The sequence below is a fragment of the Pristiophorus japonicus genome, unplaced genomic scaffold (genome assembly GCF_044704955.1).
Source record: "Pristiophorus japonicus isolate sPriJap1 unplaced genomic scaffold, sPriJap1.hap1 HAP1_SCAFFOLD_987, whole genome shotgun sequence".
NCBI classification, from domain to species: domain Eukaryota; kingdom Metazoa; phylum Chordata; class Chondrichthyes; family Pristiophoridae; genus Pristiophorus; species Pristiophorus japonicus.
This window is the reverse complement of record NW_027254916.1, coordinates 45,907-66,926: the sequence shown is the minus strand read 5'-3', so window position 1 is coordinate 66,926 and position 21,020 is coordinate 45,907. Positions and strand designations below refer to the sequence as shown.

The following is a 21,020-nucleotide window of genomic DNA, read 5'->3' as shown; positions in this document are numbered from 1 at the left end:
TCCAGTTTAAACCTCTGACTGGCAGATATCCTCGCCCTCTCTCTCACACTCTCTCTCTCTCTCTCTCTCACACACACACACACACACACAAGGCAGCAGCACATCCACAAACATCGAGTCCCACAAAATCCAAACACCATTTGGCACAGTGGGTGATGGAAACACCCCCACAGACAGAGGGGACAGGTGTCAGTCATCTTAGGCACAGCTTGGCTGACCCCAGGACTCGCTGACCCCAGGACCCCCTGACCCCTTGACCCCAGGACCCCCTGACCTGCTGACCCGAGGACCCGCTGACCCCAGGACCCGCTGACCCCAGGAACCCGACGACCTCTCCCGACCCGCTGACCCCAGGAACCCCTGACCCAGGGACTCATTGACCCCTGACCCGCCGACTCCGGGACCCGACGACCCCGTGACCTGGCAACCCGCTAACCCCCCCGACCCAGCATCATGCCAACCAATGTAAACTTCCATTTATCTTTGGTTGCGCAATCCATTCATAAAAACGCGCATCCACAGTTCCTGCTGTTTAAATGCCGCTGAGCTGGCTGCACAGGAACATTAAAAGAAACATTGCCGCTAATAAGGTCATTATGTTACTGGATTACTAATCCAGAGGCCTGCACTAATGACCTCGAGACACGGGAGCTAAATAAATCAGTAATAGTGACCCTGAAAGTGTTGGTTTGCCCTCGGAACCCATCCACTTCACCAATAAGGAACCTTGCTGTCCTTACCCGGTCTGACCGATAGGTGACTCCAGAGCCACAGCAATGTGGTTGAATCCTCTGAAATGGCCTAACAAGCCACTCAATTGCAACAAACCACTACGAAAAACAATAAAAAGAATAAAACTGGACTGATCACCCAGCATCGACCTTGGCACTGGCTACAGACTCGGCACCGTCACACCCAGCCCAGTCAAAGAACCACGGAAATTTACAGCATGGAAGGAGGCCATTTCGGCCCATTGTATCAGGGCCGGCCGACCAAGAGCTATCCAGCATAATCCCACTTTCCAGCTCTCGGTCCATAGCCCTGTAGGTTACGGCACTTTAAATGCACAACCAAGTATCTTTTAAATATGGTGAGGGTTTCTGCCTCCAGCACCCTTTCAGGCAGTGAGTTCCAGACCCCCACCACCCTCTGGGTGAAGACATTTCCCCTCATATCTCCTCTAAACCACCCACCATTTACTTTAAATCTTTGCCCCCTGGTTGTTGACCCCTCTGCCAAGGGAAACAGGTCCTTCCTATCCAGGCCCCTCATAATTTTATGCACCTCAAACAGGTCTCCCCTCAGCCTCCTCGGTTCCAAAGAAAACAAACCCAGCATCTCCAATCTTTCCTCATAGCCAAAATTCTCCAGTACAGGCAACATTCTTGTAAATCTCCTCTGCACCCTTTCCAGTGCAATCACATCTTTCCTGTAATGTGGTGACCAGAACTGCACGCAGTACTCCAGCTGTGGCCTAACCAGTGTGTTATACAATTCAAGCATAACCTCCCTGCTCTTGTATTCCATGCCTCGACTAATAAAGGTAAGTATTCCATATGCCTTCTTAACCACCTTATCTACCTGGCCTGCTACCTTCAGGGATCTGTGGACCTGCACTCCAAGGTCCCTTTGCTCCTCTACACTTCTCAGTGTCCTACCATTTAATGTGTATTGCCTTGCCTTGTTAGCTCTCCCCAGATGCATTACCTCACACTTATCCAGATTGAATTCCATTTGCCACTGTTCTGCCCACTGACCAGTACATTGATATCTTCCTGCAGTCCACAGCTTTCTTCTTCATTATCAACCACACAGCCGATTTTCGTGTCATCTGCAAACTTCTTAATCATACCCCCAACATTTAAGTCCAGGTCATTGATATATATCACAAAAAGCAAGGGACCCAGCACTGAGCCCTGCGGAACCCCACTGGATACAGCCTTCCAGTCACAAACACACTGAGAGGGCCTACAGCATGATCGAAAAAGAAGCGTTAGCGTGTGTTTATGGGATAAAGAAAATGCATCAATATTGTTTGGGCTCAAATTTGAATTGGAAACCGACCATAAGCCACTGATATCCCTCTTTTCTGAAAGTAAGGGTTAAATACGAATGCATCGGCCCGCATTCAGAGATGGGCGCTCACGTTGTCCACATACAAATATGCCATCCACCACAGGTCAGGCACAGAAAATTGTGCCGATGCTCTCAGTAGGCTGCCATTGCCCACCAGAGGGGTGGAGATGGCACAGCCTGCAGATTTAGTTACGCTAATGGAAGCATTCGAGAGTGAGCAATCACCTGTTACCGCCCGACAGATTAGAACCTGGACGAGCCAGGACCCCTTACTGTCTTTAGTAAAAAAACTGTGTGCTCCACAGGAGTTGGTCTCGTGTCCCGTTAGAGAAGCGGGAAGAAATAAAGCCGTACCAGCAGCGCAGAGATGAAATGTCCACACAGGCAGACTGGCTCCGATGGGGTAATCGAGTCGTGGTGCCAAAAAAGGGCAGGGACACTTTCAATAGTGATCTCCACAGTACCCACCCAGGCATTGTAATGATGAAAGCGATAGCCAGATCCCGCGTGTGGTGGCCCGGTATCGATGCAGACTTAGAGTCCTACGTACACAAATGTAACACATGTTCGCAGTTAAGCAATGCACCCAGGGAGACGCCACTAAGTTTATGGTCCTGGCCCTCCAAACCTTGGTCCAGGGTCCATGTCAACTATGCAGGCCCGTTCTTGGGAAAAATGTTCCTTGTGGTTGTAGATGCGAACTGCAAATGGATTGAATGTGAGATAATGTCGGCAAGCACATCCGCTATCACCATTGAAGACCTGCGAGCCATGTTTGCCATGCACGGCCTGCCTGATGTCCTTGTGAGTGACAATGGGCTGTGCTTCACCAGTGCAGAGTTCAAAGAGTTCATGACCCGCAAAGGGATCAAACATGTCACATCTGCCCCCTTTAAACCAGCGTCCAATGGTCAGGCAGAGAGAGCAGTGCAAACAATCAAGCAGAGCTTGAAGAGAGTAACTGAAGGCTCACTACAGACTCGCCTATCTCGAGTCCTGTTTAATTACCGCACAAGACCCCACTCACTCACTGGGGTTCCCCTCGCTGAATTGCTCATGAAAAGAGCACTTAAGGCAAGGCACTCGTTAGTCCACCCTGATCTACACGAACAGGTAGAGAGCAGGCGGCTTCAACAGAATACATATCATGATCACGCAAATGTGTCACGCGAAGTCAAGATTAATGATCCTGTATTTGTGTTGAACTATGGACAAGGACCCAAGTGGCTTCCCGGCACCGTCGTGGCCAAAGAGGGGAGTAGGGTGTTTCTGGTCAAACTTTCAAATGGACTCATCTGCAGAAAACACTTGGACCAAACCAAACTCAGATTCACGGACTATCCAGAACAACCCTACCTTTTTCGCCCCCCCCGAACACACACACCAGTGACAACCGACCCAGTGGTTGACCACGAAGCAGAATCCATCACCTGCAGCAGCCCAGCAGGACAGCTGCACAGCAGGACAGCGAGGGCCCGACAAACGACTCACCAAAACCAGCATTTGCACCGAGATGATCAACCAGGGGAAGGAAGGCCCCAGAGCGACTCACATTGTAAATAGTTACACTGTTGACTTTGGCCGGCGGGGGGGGAGGGTGGGGAGTGTTGTTATATATGTAAACCCGTAAATACCTTATTTAACCACCAGAGGGCTCACCCCCTGGAGTCCCAAGGGATCCCACAATCCCTTGGGAGCACCTGTACATAAGGAGGCCTCACAGGCTGGAGAGGCACTCTGAGACCTGTAATAAAGGATTACAGTCACACCTTACTTTGAGCTTATAGTATCTGGTCAGATTCTTTATTCAAGACATAATAAGCTTCCTAATCTACCTTAGCCAACTCGCCCCTCATAGTTTTGCTTTGTTTAGATTTAAGACTCTCGTTTTAACGAAATCACTTTCAAACACATTGGCCCAGAAATCCCTCTGGGGGTCTTCCTGCGGTCAATTGCCTCCTCGCTGGAGATTTTTTACGAATTTACCTGGTGGTCTAGGAGGCGCCCTGATTTCCAATGGGGAGGCCTTCTCCTCCCGTGCTGCGAAGCACGTGTGACTGCTCAGCCAATCAGGTAAGTATTTCACAGGTTCCCATTAATAGCACTGAGGCTCGCGTATCTACCAATTCTCAGTGCTATTAATGGGAACAAAACCAAACACACAAAATAATAAAAAATAAAAAACAGACCACACATATTTAAAGTTAATAGAAATTAAAGTTATTATGTCTTTTAAAAATAAAATATTTCCCTGATTTTTTAAAAAGTTTTTTTAATTATGTTTAAAAATAAACTTACCATAGTGGGGAGGGTTTTTTAACAATAAAATGTGTTAATAATTTAATTTTATCTGTTTTTGTATGTTTTAAAACACTTGCGCCTGTAAAAGTGCGCTATGCACCTGCTTTTATCAGGTGCAAGATTTTTGAGGACATTGGCTGGGCAAGATGTGGGTAAATTCCTCAATCTTCTCCAAGAAGTGTCCTTGCTGCTGAGAAGTCTACGATCGGAAACGCTGGTTTTCAGAGCAAGCACATTGCACGCTGAAAATCAGCTTTTCCGATACCTTCCTCGGTCTGTAGAAACTTCGTACAGACCTGGGACATCCAAAAAATTCTGTCATATTATGGTATTCTTCCCGCAAGACCCCTTTACTACAAAGTTATTAATTAACCCTTTCTCATTGTACAATACTAGATCTAAAATGTGCCGTTCCCTAGTTCGTTCCTCAACATACTAATCTGGAAAACTATCTTGTAAACATTCCATGAACTCGTCCTCCACACTATTACTGCAAATTTGGTTTGCCCAGTCTATAGGTAGATTAAAGTCCCCCATGATAGAAACATAGAAAATAGGTGCAGGAGTAGGCCATTCGGCCCTTCGAGCCTGCACCTCCATTCAATATGATCTTGGCTGAACATGCAACTTTCATACCCCATTCCTGCTTTCTCTCCATACCCCTGATCCCCTTGGCCATAAGGGCCACATCTAACTCCCTTTTGAATATATCCTATGAATTGGCCTCAACAATTTTCTGTGATAGAGAATTCCACAGGTTCACCACTCTCTGAGTGAAGAAGTTTCTCCTCATCTCGGTCCTAAATGGCTTACCCCTTACCCTTAGACTGTGATCCCTGGTTCTGGACTTCCCCAACATTGGGAACATTCTTCCTGCATCTCACCTGTCCAATCCCGTCAGAATTTTATATGTTTCCATGAGATACCCTCTCATTCTTCTAAATTCCAGTGAATATAAGCCTAGTCAATCCAATATTTCTTCATATGTCAGTCCTGCCATCCCGGGAATCAGTCTGGTGAACCTTCGCTGCACTCCCTCAATAGCAAGAATGTCCTTCCTCAGATTAGGAGACCAAAACTGAACACAATATTCAAGGTGTGCCTCACCAAGGCCCAATACAACTGCAATAAGACCTCCCTGCTCCTATACTCAAATCCCCTAGCTACGAAGGCCAACATGCCATTTGCCTTCTTCACCTCCTGCTGTACCTGCATGTCAACTTTCAGTGACTGATGTACCATGATACCCAGGTCTCGTTGCACCTTCCCTTTTCCTAATCTGTCACCATTCAGATAATATTCTACCTTCCTGTTTTTGCCACCAAAGTGGATAACATCACATTTATCTACATTACACTGCACCTGCCATGCATTTGCCCATTCACCTAACCTATCCAAGTCACCCTGCAGCCTCTTAGCGTCCTCCTCACAGCTCACTCTGCCACCCAGCTTAGTGTCATCTACAAACTTGGAAGATATTACACTCAATTCCTTCGTCTAAATCATTAATGTATATTGTAAGTAGCTGGGGGCCCAGCACTGAACCTTGCGGGACACCACTAGTCACTGCCTGCCATTCTGAAAAGGACCCGTTTATCCCGACTCTTTGCTTCCTGTCTGCCAACCAGTTCTCTATCCACGTCAGTACATTACCCCAATACCATGCGCTTTAATTTGGCACACTAATCTCTTGTGTGGGACCTTGTCAAAAGCATTTTGAAAGTCCAAATACACCACATCCACTGGTTCTCCCTTGTCCACTCCGCTAGTTACATCCTCAAAAAACTCTAGAAGATTTGTCAAGCATGATTTCCCTTTCATAAATCCATGCTGACTTGGACCGATCCAGTCACTGCTTTCCAAATGCGCTGCTATTACATCTTTAAAAATTGATTCCAACATTTTCCCCACTACTGATGTCAGACTAACTGGTCTATAATTCCCTGTTTTCTCTCTCCCTCCATTTTTAAAAAGTGGGTTACATTACCCACCCTCAATCCATAGGAACTGATCCAGAGTCCATAGAATGTTGGAAAATGACCACCAATGCATCCACTATTTCCAGGACCACTTTCTTCAGTACTCTGGGATGCAGACTATCAGGCCCCAGGGATTTATTGACCTTCAATACCATCAATTTCCCCAACACAATTTCCTGACTAATAAGGATTTCTTTCAGTTCCTCCTTCTCGCTAGACCCTTGGTCCCCTAGTATTTCCGGAAGGTTATTTGTGTCTTCCTTCGTGAAGACAGAACCAAAGTATTTGTTCAATTGGTCTGCCATTTCTTTGTTCCCCATTATAAATTCACCTGATTCTGACTGCAAGGGACCTACATTTGTCTTCACTAATCTTTTTCTCTTCACATATCTAGAGAAGCTTTTGCAGTCAGTTTTTATGTTCCCTGCAAGCTTACTCTCATACTCTATTTCCCCCCCTCCTAATTAAACCCTTTGTCCTCCTCTGCTGAATTCTAAATTTCTTCCAGTCCTCAGGTTTGCTGCTTCTTTTGGCCAATTTATATGCCTCTTCCTTGGATTTAACATTATCCTTAATTTCCCTTGTTAGCCACGGTTGAGCCACCTTCCCCGTTTTATTTTTACTCCAGACAGGGATGTACAATTGCTGAAGTTCATCCATGTGATCTTTAAATGTTTGCCATTGCCTATCCACCGTCAACCCTTTAAGTATCATTCGCCAGTCTATTCTAGCCAATTCACGTCTCATACCATTGAAGTTTCCTTTCTTTAAGTTCAGAACCCTAGTTTCTGAATTAACTGTGTCACTCTCCATCTTAATGAAGAATTCTACCATATTATGGTCACTCTTCCCCAACAGGCCTCACACAACAAGATTGCTAATTAATCCTCTCTCATTACACATCAGCCAGTCTAGGATGGCCAGCTCTCCAGTTGGTTCCTCGACATATTGGTCGAGAAAACCATCCAATACACACTCCAGGAAATCCTCCTCCACCGTATTGCTACCAGTTTGGTGAGCCCTATCTATACGTAGATTAAAGCCACCCATGGTAACTGCTGTACCTTTATTGTACGCATCCCTAATTTCCTATTTGATGCCATCCCCAACCTCACTACTACAGTTTGGTGGTCTGTACACAACTCCCACTAACGTTTTCTGCCCTTTGATGTTCCGCAGCTCTACCCATATAGATTCCACATCATCCAAGCTAATGTCCTTCCTTACTATTGCGTTAATCTCCTCCTAAACCGGTAACGCTATCCCACCTCGTTTTCCTTTCTGTTTATCCTTCCTGAATATTGAATATCCCTGGATGTTGAGTCCCCAGCCTTGGTCACCCTGGAGCCATGTCTCCGTAATCCCAATTACATCATATTCGTTAACAGCTATCTGCGCAGTTAATTCATCCACCTTATTACGAATGCTCCTCGCATTGAGACACAGAACCTTCAGGCTTGTTTTTTTAACACTCTTTGTCCTTTTAGAATTATTTTGTAATGTGGCCCTTTTTGATTTTTGCCCTTCATTTCTCTGCCCTCCACTCTAACTTTTCTCCTTCCTACCTTTTGCTTCTGCCCCCATTTTACTTCCCTCTGTCTCCCTGCATAGATTCCCATCCCCCTGCCATATTAGTTTAAACCCTCCCCAATAGCAGTAGCAAACACTCCCCCTAGGAAATCGGTTCCGGTCCTGCCCAGGTGCAGACCGTCCGGTTTGTACTGGTCCCACCTCCCCCAGAACCGGTTCCAATGTCCCAGGAATTTGAATCCCTCCCTTCTGCACCACTGCTCAAGCCACGTGTTCATCTGAGCTATCCTGCGATTCCAACTCTGACTAGCACGTGGCACTGGTAGCAATCCTGAGATTACTACCTTTGAGGTCCTACTTTTTAATTTAACTCCTAGCTCCCTAAATTCAGCTTGTAGGACCTCATCCCGTTTTTTACGTATATCGTTGGTACCTATATGCACGATGACAACTGGCTGTTCACCCTACCCCTCCAGAATTCCCTGAGACATTCTTGATCTTTGCACCAGGGAGGCAACATACCATCCTGGAGTCTCTATTGCGGCCCCTGAAACGCCTATCTATTCCCCTTACAATAGAATCCCCTACCACTATAGCTCTCCCACTCTTTTTCCTGCCCTCCTGTGTAGCAGAGCCACCCACGGTGCCATGAACTTGGCTGCTGCTGCCTTCCCCTGATGAGTTATCCCCCTCAACAGTATCCAAACTGGTATATCTGTTTTGGAGGGAGATGACCGCAGGGGACCCCTGCACTACCTTCCTACTCTTGCTCTGCCTGTTGGTAACCCATTCCCTATCTGCCTCTGTAACCTTTACCTGCGGTGTGACCAACTCATTAAACGTGCTATTCACGACACCCTCAGCATCATGGATGCCCAAGAGTTACATGCGCCTCTAATTTCATAAGAACATAAGAAATAAGAGCAGGAGTAGGCCATATAGCCCCTCGAGCCTGCTCCGCCATTCAATACGATCATGGCTGATCTGATCATGGACTCGGGTCCATTTCCCTGCCCACTCCTCATCGGTTATCGGTTAAGAAACTGTCTATCTCTGTCTTAAATTTATTCAATGACCCAGCTTCCACAGCTCTCTGAGGCAGCGAATTCCACAGATTTACAACCCTCTGAGAGAAGAAATTTCTCATCTCAGTTTTAAATGGGCGGCCCCCTATTCTAAGATTATGCCTGCTAGTTCTAGTCTCCCCCATCAGTGGAAACATCCTCTCTGCATCCACCTTGTCAAGCCCCCTCATAATCTTATATGTTTCGATAAGATCACCTTTCATTCTTCTGAATTCCAATGAGTAGAGGCCCAACCTACTCAACCTTTCCTCATAAGTCAACCCCCTCATCCCCAGAATCAACCTAGTGAACCTTCTCTGAACTGACTCAAAAGCAAGTATATCCTTTTGTAAATATGGAAACCAAAACTATATGCAGTATTCCAGGTGTGGCCTCACCAATACCCTGTATAACTGTAGCAAGACTTCCCTGCTTTTATACTCCATCCTCTTTGCAATAAAGGCCAAGATGCCATTGGCCTTCCTGATCACTTGCTGTATCTTCATACCAACTTCGCAATTCTTCTCCATTTAAATAATAACTTGCTCTTTGATTTTTTCTGCCAAAGTGCATGACCTCAACACTTTCCGACATTATACTCCATCTGCCAAATTTTTGCCCACTCACTTAGCCTGTCTATGTCCTTTTGCAGATTTTTTTGTATCCTCCTCACACATTGCTTTTCCTCCCATCTTTGTATCATCAGCAAACTTGGCTACATTACACTCAGTCCCTTCATCCAAGTCGTTTATATAGATTGTAAATAGTTGGGGTCCCAGCACTGATCCCTGCGGCACCCCACTGGTTACTGGTTGCCAACCAGAGAATGAACCATTTATCCCGACTCTCTGTTTTCTGTTAGTTAGCCAATCCTCTATCCATGCTAATATATTACCCCCAACCCCGTGAACTTTTATCTTGTGCAGTAACCTTTTATGTGGCATCTTATCGAATCCCTTCCAGCAATCCAAATACACCACATCCACTGATTCCCCCTTTATCCATCCTGCTCGTTACACCCTCAAATAATTCCAGCAAATTTGTCAAACATGACTTCCCCTTCATAAATTCACACTGACTCTGCCTGACCGAATTTTGCTTTTCCAAATGTCCTGCTACTGCTTCTTTAATAATGGACTCCAGCATTTTCCCAACCACAGATGTTAGACTAACTGGTCTATAGTTTCCTGCTTTTTGTCTGCCTCTTTTTTTAAATAGGGGCGTTACATTTGTAGTTTTCCAATCTGCTGGGACCTCCCCAGAATCAGGGAATTTTGGTAAATTACAACCAGTTCATCCACAATCCCTGCCGCTACTTCTCTTAAGACCCTTGGATGCAAGCCATCAGGTCCAGGGGATTTATCTGCCTTTAGTCCCATTATCTTACTGAGTACCATCTCCTTAGTGATTGTGATTAAGTTCCTCCCCCTCTATAGCCCCTTGACTATCCACAGTTGGGATATTGTTTGTGTCCTCTACCGTAAAGACTGATACAAAATATTTGTTCAGTTTCTGCCATCTTCATGTTCCCCATTACTAATTCCCCGGTCTCATCCTCTAAGGGACCAACATTTACTTTAGTAACTCTTTTCCTTTTTATATACCTATAGAAACTCTTGCTATCTGTTTTTATATTTTGTGCGAGTTTACTTTCATAGTCTATCTTCCCTTAATCATTTTTTTAGTCATTCTTTGCTGGCTTTTAAAAGCTTCCCAATCTTCTGTCCCCCACTAGTTTTGGCCACTTTGTATGCCCTTGTTTTTAATTGGATACCGTCCTTTATTTCTTTAGTTAGCCACGGATGGCTATCTTTTCTCTTACACCCTTTCCTCCTCACTGGAATATATTTTTCTCGAGCGTTGTGAATTATCTCTTTAAATGTACACCACTGTTCATCAACCATCCTACACTTTAATCTATTTTCCCAGTCCACTTTACCCAACTCTGCTCTCATACCTTCATAGTCTCCTTTATTTAAGCTTAGTACGCTGGTTAGAGATCCAACTTTCCCATCCTCCATCTGAATTTGAAATTCAACCGTGCTATGACCACTCATTCCAAGGGATCCTTTACGAGCAGATTGTTTATTAATCCTGTCTCATTACACAGGACCAGATCTAAGATAGCCTGCCCCCTGGCTGGTTCCGTTACATACTGCTCAAGGAACCTGACCCTTACGCACTCTATGAACTCTTCCTCAAGGCTACCCTGACCAATTTGATTTGTCCAATCAATATGGAGGTTAAAATCACCCATGATTATTGCTGTTCCCTTTTTACAAGCCCCCAATATTTCCTGGTTGATGCTCTGACCAACAGAGTTGCTACTGTTGGGGGTCCTATAGACTATGCCCACCAGTTATTTTTCCCCTTATTATTCCTTATCTCCACCCAAACTGTTTCAACATCCTGATCATTTGAGCCAATATCGTTTCTCACTATTGTCGTGATTCCATCCTTTATCAATAGTGCTAACCCACCTCCTTTTCCTTTCTGTCTGTCCTTCCGGATTGTCAAATACTTCTGAATATTTATTTCCCAGTCCTGGTCACCTTGCAACCATGTCTCTGTAAGGGGGCAGAGGATTGTAAGGGGGTAAAGATGGTCACTAAAGTGGATACTGAAGGTAGTGAATTGATCGGACACATAAATAGTCTGATTAAAGGGCTTATCAATATTAGGGGGTTGTGAGGAGTCAGGAGTTCACGGTAGGGATTGTAATATATTGCATATTGACAGATTGTATGTAAAACTCGCTTATAACACTCGCTTACAAATGTTTTTTTGAAATTTGCTGAGCAGCAAAGCTTGATGGTAAATGAACCATTACATTTAGTACAGACTGATAGAAAATGAAAACTTACATATTCAGGACAGAACAATTTCTCCCAAGGACAGTTGGGAGCCAGCAGTCCAGAAACATAGATTGTAGCAGCAGTAAAATTCATGAGTAGGAGAAAGTTTTGACTGGAGCGCTCTTGGGGAAGGAACAAGAAATCGGATTTTGGGAACAAGATAGCAAACCCTGGGAAACAAGGTTCATTCGTGAACTCTTCCCCTGCATACTTGAATAAAGATCGGTTGAACTGAGGTTTGGTCTGAGTGATTCCTTGGTTGCTATACAGGCGAGGATATGGGCGAGGATATGGGTGAGGATATGGGTGGGGGTATGGGCGAGGATATGGGTGGGGGTATGGGCGAGGATATGGGTGGGGGTATGGGCGAGGATATGGGTGGGGGTATGGGCGAGGATATGGACAGGGGTATGGGCGAGGATATGGGTGGGGGTATGGGCGAGGATATGGGTGGGGGTATGGGCGAGGATATGGGTGAGGATATGGGCGAGGATATGGGCGAGGATATTGGTGGTGTCCATTCCTTATGTCAGGGAGTCCACCTTGAAGAACAAAGTCTTCTGTTTACCCCAACCACCTCTCTGTAATGCCTATCAGATCACACCCATTTGTCTCTATTTGTGCCGTCAATTCATCTGTTTTGTTACAAATGCGATGTGCATTTCGACAAAGTGCCTTTAAATTTGTTTTTTTACCCTGTCTTCCTGCTTGTTTCTTCTCTCCTTCAAACTCACTTTCTTCATTTTTGCTTTCTAATTCCAGCTTTACTCCCCTCCCTACTGAATCTATTTTCAGGTTCCCATCCCCCGCCAAGCGAGTTTAAACCCTCCCCACAGCACTAGCAAACCGCCTCCGTGAGGATACTGGTCCCGGCTCTGTTGAGGTGCAACCCATCCGGCTTGTACAGGTCCCACCTCCCCCAGAAACGGTCCCAATGCCTCTGGAAACTAACGCCCTCCCGCCTGCACCATCTCTCCAGCCACGTATTCATCTGCTCTATCCTCCTATTTCTGTACTACTAGCTCGTGGCACCGGGAGTAATCCGGAGATTACTAGCTTTGAGGTCCTGCTTTTTAATCTCTCTCCTAGCTCCCTAAACTCTGCCTGCAGGACCTCATTCCTCTTTCTACCTATGTCATTGGTCCCGATATGGACCATGACCTCTGGCTGGTCACCCTCTCCCCTGCAGCCACTCAGTAACATCTTTGGCCTTGGCACCAGGGAGGCAACATACCATCCTGGACTCACGTCTGTGGCCACAGAAACACCTGTCTGCTCCCCTACTGTCGAATCCCCTGCCACTTTAGCTCTTCCATTCTTCCTCCCCCCCCCCCCGCCCCCCGTGCAGCTGAGCCACCCATGGTGCCTGATTTATTCTCTGCCCTACATGACAACTAAAGTTTGGGGGCCTATAAACAACTCCCACCAATGTTTTCTGCCCCTTGCTGTTTCTTAGCTCCTCCCAATTGATTCTACTTCTTGATTTTCCGAGCTGAAATCCCATATTTCGACTGTCTTTATTCCATCCTTTATCACGCTGCCTCTCCTTCTTTTCCATTTTGCCTATCTCTTCCAAAAATTAAGTCTTCAGCCAATTGGATTCAGTCCACATGATATCAAGAAGCAGCTGAGCGCACTGGATACAGCAAAGGCTATGGGCCCGACAACATCCCGGCTGTTGTGCTGAAGATTTGTGCTCCAGAACTAGCCGCGCCTTTAGCCAAGCTGTTCCAATACAGCTACAACACTGGCATCTGACATCTATCAGTCGATGTGGAAAACTGCCCAGGTATGTCCTGTCCACAAAAAGCAGGACAAATCCAATCCGACCAATTACCGCCCCATCAGTCTACTCTCAATCATCAGCAAAGTGATAGAAGGTGTCATTAACAGTGCTATCACCAATAACCTGCTCACTGATGCCCAGTTTGGGTTCTGCCAGGACCACTCGGCTCCAGACCTTTTACAGCCTTGGTCCAAACACGGACAAAGGAGCTGAATTCCAGAGGTGAGGTGAGAGTGACTGCCCTTGTCATTAAGGCAGCATTTGACAGAGTGTGGCATCAAGGAGCCCTAGTAAAACTGAAGTTAATGGGAATCAGGGAAAACTCCCCACTGGCTGGAGTCATACCTAACACAAAGGAAGATGGTTGTGCTGGTTGGAGGTTAATCATCACAGCCCCAGGACATCGCTGCAGGAGTTCCTCAGGGCAGTGTCCTAGGCCCAACCATCTTCAGCTGTTTCATCAATGACCTTCCCTCCTTCACAAGGTCAGAAGTCAGAAAGTTCGCTGATGACTGCACAATGTTCAGTTCCATTCACAACTCCTCAGATAATGAAGCAGTCCATGCCTGCATGTAGCAAGACCTGGACAACATTCATGTTATATATGTAAACTTGTATATACCCTGTACAGCCACCAGAGGGTTCATCCCCTGGATCCCATAATCCCTTGGGAGCACAGCCATTTAAGTAGGCCTCACAGGTTGGAGAGGCACTCTGGAGACCTGCAATAAAAGACTAAGGTCACACTTTACTTTGAGCTCACAGTATTCAGTCAGATTCTTTCTTCATATATAACTACTGGCGACGAGATACAGATAACGAACCCAACGATGCAGAGAACAGTGGGCATCCTGGAGAAATTCTCAGAGGGAGATAATTGGTAAACCATTGTGGAGCGACTCGACCAATACTTCGTGGCCAACGAGCTGGAAGGAGAAGCGAACGCTGCCAAACGAAGGGCGATTCTCCTCACCGTCTGCGGGGCACCAACGTATGTCCCCATGAAAAACCTGCTTGCTCCAGTGAAACCAAAGAGAGATCGTACGATGATTTGTGCACACTGGTCCTGGAGCATTTGAACCTGAAGGAAAGCATTCTGATGGCGAGGTACTGGTTCTACACCTAAAAAAGGTCTGAAGGCCAGGAAGTGGCGAGTTATGTCGCCGAGATAAGACGCCTTGCAGGACATCGTGAATTTGAAGGACATTTGGAGCACATGCTCAGAGACTTTTTCGTACTTGGCAATGGCATTGAAATGATACTTGGCAAACTTTTGACTGTAGAGACCCCAATCTTGAGTAAGGTCATCGCGATAGCCCAGGCGTTCATTGCCACCAGTGACAATACGAAGCAAATCTCTCAGCACACGAGTGCTGCTGCAAGTACTGTGAACAAAGTGATGTTGTTTTCGAATTGTAATGTACAGGGCAGGCCCCACATCCCTGCAGCTGCATGTCCGCAGACGTCTCAGAGTCCACCATCAAGGGTGATGAATGCAAGGCCATTAACACCTTGTTGGCGCTGCCCACCAATACCCACTACCAAAGGCTGATGACCTTTTTGCGATGCTGGCGGGAGGAAAGACGTTCACGAAGCTGGACTTGACCTCAGCCAACATGACGCAGGAGCTGGAGGAATCATCGAAGGGCCTCACCTGCATCAACACGCACAAAGGTCTCTTTATTTATAACAGATGCCCGTTTGGAATTCGATCAGCTGCGGTGATATTCCAGAGAAAGATGGAAAGCTTACGGTGGTCTTGCAGGACGACATCTTGGTCACAGGTTAGGACACAGTCGAGCATCTTCAGAACCTGGAGGAGGTTCTTAGTTGACTCAACCGCGTGGGGCTCAGGTTAAAATGCTCGAAGTGCGTTTTCCTGGTGCCTGAAGTGGAGTTCCTGGGGAGGAGAATCGCGGCGGACAGCATCAGGCCCACCAATTCTAAGATGGAGGCAATTGAGAACGCAACAAGACCACAGAACGTGACGGAGCAGCGGTCGTTTCTAGGACTCCTGAAATACTTTGGTAACTTCTTACCGGGTCTCAGCACACTGTTAGAACCACTGCACGCCTTACTGCGTGAAGAGGACGAATGGGTATGAGGCAAAAGCCAAGAAAATGCCTTTGTAAAAGCTATAAAATTGTTATGCTCAAACAAATTGTTTGTGTTGCATGATCCATGTAAGACTTTGGTGCTAGCATGTGATGCGTCGTCATATGGTGTCGGATGTGTATTGCAACAAGGTAATGATTTGGAGAAATTGCAACCGGTTGCCTATGCATCCAGGAGTCTGTCCAAGATTGAGAGAGCCTACAGCATGGTTGAGAAGGAAGTGTTAGCGTGTGTTTATGGAGTAAAGAAAATGCATCAATATCTGTTTGGGCTAAAATTTGAATTGGAAACTGACCATTAGCCACTGATATCCCTGTTTTCCGAGAGTAAAGGGATAAATACTAATGCTGGCCGCTCATGTTGTCCGCATACAACTGCGCCATCCGCCACAGGCCAGGCACAGAAAACTGCGCCGCTGCTCTCAGTAGGCTGCCATTGCCCACCACGGGGGTGGAAATGGTGCAGCCCGCAGATCTAGCCATGGTTATGGAAGCATTTGAGAGTGAGCAATCACCCATCACAGCCCGACAGATTAGAACCTGGACGACCCAGGACCCTTACTGTCCCTAGTTAAAAGCTGTGTGCTTCACGGGAGCTGGTCCAGTAGAGATGCAGGAAGAGATAAAGCCGTACCAGCTGCGCAAAGATGAAATGTCTGTACAGGCAGACTGCCTTCTGTGGGGCAATCGGGTAGTAGTCCCCAAGAAGGGCAGAGACACCTTCATCAGTGACCTCCACAGCACCCATCACCCACAGCAGCCCAACAGGACCCACCACACCACGATCAACCAGGGCAAGAAGGGCCCCAGATCGACTCACCTTGTAAATAGTTACACACTTTTGGAGGGGGGGGGGGGCGGGGAGTGTTGTTATATATGTAAACTTGTATATACACTGTACAGCCACCAGAGGGCTCGTCCCCTGGAGTCCCAAGGGATCCCATAAACCCTTGGGAGCATAGGTACTTAAGAAGGCCTCACAGGTTGGAGAGGCGCTCTGGAGACCTGCAATAAAAGACTAAAGTCACACTTTACTTTGAGCTCACAGTGTTCTGTCTGACTCTTTCTCCATACATAACAATTCAGGCTTGGGTTTATAAGTGACAAGTAACATTCGTGCCACACAAGTGCCAGGCAATGACTATCTCCAACAAGCGAGAGTCTAACCACTGCCCCTTGACATTCAGCGGTATTACCATCGCCGAATCCCCCATCAACATCTTGGGGTCATCATTGACCAGAAATGTAACTGGACCAGCCATATAAATACTGTGGCTACAAGAGCGGATCAGAGGCTGGGTATTCTGTCTCACCTCCTGACTCCCCAAAGCCTTTCCACCATCTGCAAGGCACAAGTCAGGAGTGTGATGGAACACTCCCCACTTGCCTGGACGAGTGCAGCTCCAACAACACTCAAGAAACTCGACACCATCCAGGACAAAGCGGCCCGCTTGATTGGCACGCTACCCACCACCTTCAACATTCACTCCCTCCATCACCTTAAACATTCATTCCATCCCCCACCTTCAACATTCACTCCCTCCACCACCGGCGCACCGTGGCTGCAGTGTGTACCATCTACAAGATGCACTGCAGCAACTCGCCAAGGCTTCTTCGGCAGCACCTCCCAATTAGGGATGGGCAATAAATGCTGGCCTTGCCAGCGACGCCCACATCTCAAGAGAAAGAAATGGAAGCCCCGGAGTGCACTAACCCTGGGAGCTAACGTTTGTGTGTTTACTGTCGGATATACATGGCCAGGTGAGGTGTGACAGGTGTGTCTTTACCTGGGGCCAGCTGCCAATGTAAGGGATCAACATTCGCAGCCTTGTCTCCACCGCAGCCTTGATAAACACATCGGTCTTCTTCACTCTGTGTCAGGAAAGGAAAAACTTAAGAGCTTAGAATTAGAGGATCGGCGCATGAAAATAAATGGTTTCCAGAATTCTCCCATCCTCCTGCTGGGAGGTAGCTGCAGGAATACCTGGAGCAGGCTCGATGGGCCAATTGGCCAACTCCTGCTATTTCCTATTGTTGATTGGCGGGCTGTGGGCGTCACCGGCAGGGCTGGCATTTACTGCCCATCCCTTGTTGCCCTGGGAAGATGATGATGTGACTTCTCTGTTAACCATTGATCGGGGTTTGATATGGAGGCGCTTGCTAAACCCGTCAGATAGGGGTCAGACCCAGCTGAGTCTGGAGTCACATATCGATCAGGCCGGGTAAGGACAGCAGGGAAACCGTTGCGATTTTACAACAATCCAACAGCTTCATGGTCAATTTTATAGATTCCAGCTTTTATTTTCAGATTCTTTAAACTCAATTTAAATTCTCGAACTGTGGTGGGATTTGAAAGTCATTAATGCCGGTCCGGGAACACGACACTCGCGGAGCAGAGGAGCGTGGTATCTGAGGCTGCGCAGCACTTACTCCTCCTGTCCCAGCTGGACCAGTCTGTGTTGCTCAGTCAGTGTTTCAGAGAGCCGGTTGTTGCAGTGAGACACAAAGTGTAGGACTAAATCCCCCGGGCCGTGACTGAACATCCCAGTAACCGCCGGCGACAGCTCCAGCACCTGAGGCAAGATAACAGGCACAGAGCACATCAATCGTCACACCACAGCTCATTACCATCCTGTCCCGCATCAACCTGCAACACCATCCCATTTGAGGGGAGAGGGGATACCACACGCAGGCCGCGGGGCAAACACAGACCGAGGGGAATGTACACAGACCGAGGGGTACTGATTACTGCGTGTGGTTATGCGCAGGGTAAGTAGACATACCATGGAAGTGTTTGATGGGACAGTGCAGAGGGAGGTTTACTCTGAATCTAACCCCGTGCTGTACCTGCCCTGGGAGTGTTTGATGAGACAGTGTAGAGGGAGCTTTACTCTGTATCTAACCCCATGCTGTACCTGCCTGGGAGTGTTTGATGAGACAGTGTAGAGGGAGCTTTACTCTGTATCTAACCCCATGCTGTACCTGCCTGGGAGTGTTTGATGGGACAGTGTAGAGGGAGCTTTACTCTGTATCTAACGCCATGCTGTACCTGCCCTGGGAGTGTTTGATGGGACAGTGTAGAGAGAGCTTTACTCTGTAGCTAACCCCATGCTGTACCTGCCCTTGGCAAATGATACTTAAAGGGTTGACGGTGGATAGGCAATGGCAGACATTTATAGATTACATGGATGAACTTCAACAATTGTACATCCCTGTCTGGAGTAAAAATAAAACGGGGAAGGTGGCTCAACCGTGGCTAACAAGGGAAATTAAGGATAATGTTAAATCCAAGGAAGAGGCATATAAATTGGCCAAAAGAAGCAGCAAACCTGAGGACTGGGAGAAATTTAGAATTCAGCAGAGGAGGACAAATGGTCTAATTAGGAGGGGGAAAATAGAGTATGAGAGGAAGCTTGCAGGGAACATAAAAACTGACTACAAAAGCTTCTATAAATATGTGAAGAGAAAAAGATTAGTGAAGACCAATGTCGGTCCTTTGCAGTCAGAATCAGGTGAATTTTTAATGGGGAACAAAGAAATGGCAGACCAATTGAACAAATACTTTGCTTCTGTCTTCAGTAAGGAAGACACAAATAACCTTCTGGAAATACTAGGGGTCCGAGGGTCTAGCGAAAAGGAGGAACTGAAGGAAATCCTTATTAATCAGTAAATTGTGTTGGGGAAATTGATGGGATTGAAGGCTGATGAATGCCCAGGGCCTGATAGGCTGCATCCCAGAGTACTTAAGGAAGTGGCCCTAGAAATAGTGGATGCATTGGTGATAATTTTCCAACAGTCTATCGACTCTGGATCAGTTCCTATGGACTGGAGGGTAGCTAATGTAACATCACTTTTTAAAAAAGGAGGGAGAGATAAAACGGGTAATTATAAACCAGTTAGCTTGACATCAGTAGTGGGGAAAATGTTGGAATCAATTATTAAAGATAAATTGCAGCACATTTGGAAAGCAGTGACAGGATCGGTCCAAGTCAGCATGGATTTATGAAAGGGAAATCATGCTTGACAAATCTTCTAGAATTTTTTGAGGATGTACCTAGTAGAGTGGACAAGGGAGAATGAGTGGATGTGGTGTATTTGAACTTTCAAAACGCTTTTGATAAGGTCCAACACAAGAGATTGGTGTGCAAAATTAAAGCACATGGTATTGGGGGTAATGTATTGATGTGGATAGAGAACTGGTTGGCAGACAGGAAGCAGAGAGTCGGGATAAACAGGTCCTTTTCAGAATGGCAGGCAGTGACCAGTGGGGTGCTACAGGGTTCAGTGCTGGGACCTCAGCTATTTACAATATACATTAATGATTTCGATGAAGGAATTGAATGTAGTATCTCCAAGTTTTCAGATGACACTAAGCTGGGTGGCAGTGTGAGCTGTGAGGAGCATGCTAAGAGGCTGTAGGGTGACTTGGACAGGTTAGGTGAGTGGGCAAATGCATGGCAGATGCAGTATAATATGGATAAATGTGAGGTTATCCACTTTGGGGGCAAAAACAGGAAGACAGAATATTATATGACTAGCGGCAGATTGGAAAAATTGGAGGTGCAACGAGACCTGGGTGCCATGGTTCATCAGTCATTGACAGTTGGCATACAGGTACAGCAGGCGGTGAAGAAGGCAAATGGCATGTTGGTCTCCATAGCTAGGGGATTTGAGTATAGGAGCAGGGAGGTCTTACTGCAGTTGTACAGGGCCTTGGTGAGGCCTCACCTGGAATATTGTGTTCAGTTTTGGTCTCCTAATCTGAGGAAGGACGTTCTTGCTATTCAGGGAGTACAGTGATGTTCACGAGATTGATTCCAGGGATGGCTGGACTGACATATGAGGAGAGACTGGATCATCTGGGCTTGTATCCACTGGAGTTTGGAAGGATAAGAGGGGATCTCATAGAAACATATAAAATTCTGACGGGATTGGACAGGTGAGAGGCAGGAAGAATGTTCCCGTTGCTGAGGAGTTCCAGAACCAGGGGTCACAGTCTAAGAATAAGGGGTCGGCCATTTAGGATTGAGATGAGGAGAAACTTCTTCACTCAGAGAGTTGTTAACCTGTGGAATTCCCTGCCGCAGAGAGTTGTTGATGCCAGTTCATTGGATATATTCAAGAGGGAGTTAGATATGGCCCTTACGGCTAAGGGGATCAAGGGGTATGGAGAGAAATCAGGAAAGGGTACTGAGGGAATGATCAGCCATGATCTTATTGAATGGTGGTGCAGGCTCGAAGGGCCAAATGGCCTACTCCTGCACTTAATTTCTATGTTTCTATGTTTGATGGGGTAGTGTTGAGGAAGCTTTACT

General features: G+C 46.7%; 1 protein-coding gene across 1 annotated transcript in view; it reads right to left on the bottom strand.

The window, feature by feature from the left end:
* Positions 1–21,020, bottom strand: part of coq9 (coenzyme Q9 homolog (S. cerevisiae)) — a gene marked incomplete at its 5' end in the record, with an annotated part of 111,177 nt that overhangs the window by 68,953 nt on the left and 21,204 nt on the right. The window contains 2 exons of the mRNA XM_070874790.1: positions 17,493–17,577; positions 18,136–18,278. Coding sequence (XP_070730891.1) covers positions 17,493–17,577; positions 18,136–18,278 — 228 coding nt within the window. The remainder of the gene's footprint in view (positions 1–17,492; positions 17,578–18,135; positions 18,279–21,020) is intronic.